Below are 1,719 nucleotides of genomic sequence, written 5' to 3' on the forward strand. Positions count from 1 at the left end.
TCGAGATAAACAGATATATCCACAAAACGACATTTGCGATCGATTAAGTACACCTCTAAAATACTCCGTACACTTTTCTTTTGTTCTAACAATCAACAGATAATTATAAAATAAATGTGACGTGCAATCGTCTTTTCTAACCTAATTTCCTCATTATCTTGTCATATTAATTTTCCGATTATCTATTGATTTTTAGAACAAAAGGAAAGTGTACAGAGTATTTTAGAGGTGTATTTAATCGATCGCAAATGTCGTTTTGTGGATATATCTGTTTATCTCGACATATTTTGCAGGAAATTTTAGCATGCGTTTTCTCGCTTCTGACGTTATTAAAAAGAGATGGATGATGCGACTCCCCAGGAGCCTTAAAGAAATGGAAATGCTTGACTCGTTGAACTATTGCGATAATCTCAGAGTTAAATTCTTTGGTTGCATCATTCTTACGTAACTCCGGCGAATTGCAAATTCCAGTTCTTATTTTACTTCTCGTCAGACTCAATGCGATTTACGTCTACGTGCATGCAACCGACGTAAAGTGACGCTTTGTGTCTACTATATGAGCGTCTAAATTGAGCGCTCACCATTGCGCGTCGTCCCACGCGTGTCCAGGGTCCACGAGCCATCCTGTCGCTGCATCTGACACTGCAATGGTCCTCGTGTCCCACGTTGCCTGTAATTCACTTCCGACCGCGGTAATCTAACGGAGGTTTCACTAGTTAGTTTCATTTTTATAATTAAGTTTATTACAAAAAGTATATTAAATAGATATGTATGATAAATCATTCCATTTATTAATATATTATCCTATTAATATCCTATAATCCTAATCCTAATATTATATTAATATTATCCTATAATCCTAATATTTGGTTATTTAAAAAATTATAAATTATTAACATTTTATATCTTGTAATAAGATATATAGTAATCATTCTATTTATCAATATATTATCCTATTAATTTCTATAATCCTAATATTATATTAATATTATCCTATAATCCTAATCCTAATATTATATTAATATTATCTTATAATCCTAATCTTAATACTATATTAATATTATTCTATAATCCTAATATTTAGTTATTTAAAAAATTATAAATTATTAACATTTTATATCTTGTAATAAGATATATAGTTATGTTAATTTATGTTATGTTATTCATTATTACGTTATCTTACGATAAAATCCCTACAAATACAAACTTAACATATATTCCGTTCCATTTTGTACATTATCACATACACTTTTATCTAAGTGTATTCAATTTTTTGAATATTCTACGCAACGCGAAGGATCCGTAGGATAGTACTCCTGACACTTAGTCATCAACCTCTTGACTGCTTGGATATACTTCCTCTGTGTCTCATCATTCAGAACGTGAGCAACATTCTTCGAAAAGATCTTCTCTCTTCCAGTACGCGCGTGGATACCGACCATGGTTACGCCGATAGGCCACGGAGAATTACCTATAGCCATTCGCAAATAGGCGTCGCTAGCCTGTAAAATAAGAGTAATATGTTATTATAAAATATTCAATGTATAATACTTATAATTACTAGCGGAGACAGATATACAGCTACGTGTACATACCAGTATATAGTTACGTTGCAGTAAATGTTTAACAATCTCTGTTAAACTGTCAGTTATATCTTCCGGGAGAGACTTGTTCTTCAACTTCCTCAAAAGTGGTTTCAAGTATTCTCTCGTTTGGGCG

At 32.2% G+C, this 1,719-nt stretch overlaps 1 protein-coding gene across 1 annotated transcript; it reads right to left on the minus strand.

Annotated features, from left to right (window-relative positions):
- Positions 1 to 1,079: 1,079 nt before the first annotated feature.
- On the minus strand, positions 1,080 to 1,705 carry LOC116849299 (pre-mRNA-splicing factor 18-like). The gene is made up of 2 exons (XM_032826290.1): positions 1,596 to 1,705; positions 1,080 to 1,502 (listed from the first exon to the last, which is right to left on the minus strand). Exon 2 carries the CDS (start codon positions 1,479 to 1,481, stop codon positions 1,266 to 1,268), a length of 216 nt encoding a protein of 71 aa, XP_032682181.1. The 5' UTR covers positions 1,482 to 1,502; positions 1,596 to 1,705; the 3' UTR covers positions 1,080 to 1,265.
- Positions 1,706 to 1,719: the final 14 nt, after the last annotated feature.

Source organism: Odontomachus brunneus, unplaced genomic scaffold (genome assembly GCF_010583005.1).
Source record: "Odontomachus brunneus isolate Ranch 3 - 2012 unplaced genomic scaffold, Obru_v1 Obru_scaffold_110, whole genome shotgun sequence".
Classification (NCBI taxonomy): domain Eukaryota; kingdom Metazoa; phylum Arthropoda; class Insecta; order Hymenoptera; family Formicidae; genus Odontomachus; species Odontomachus brunneus.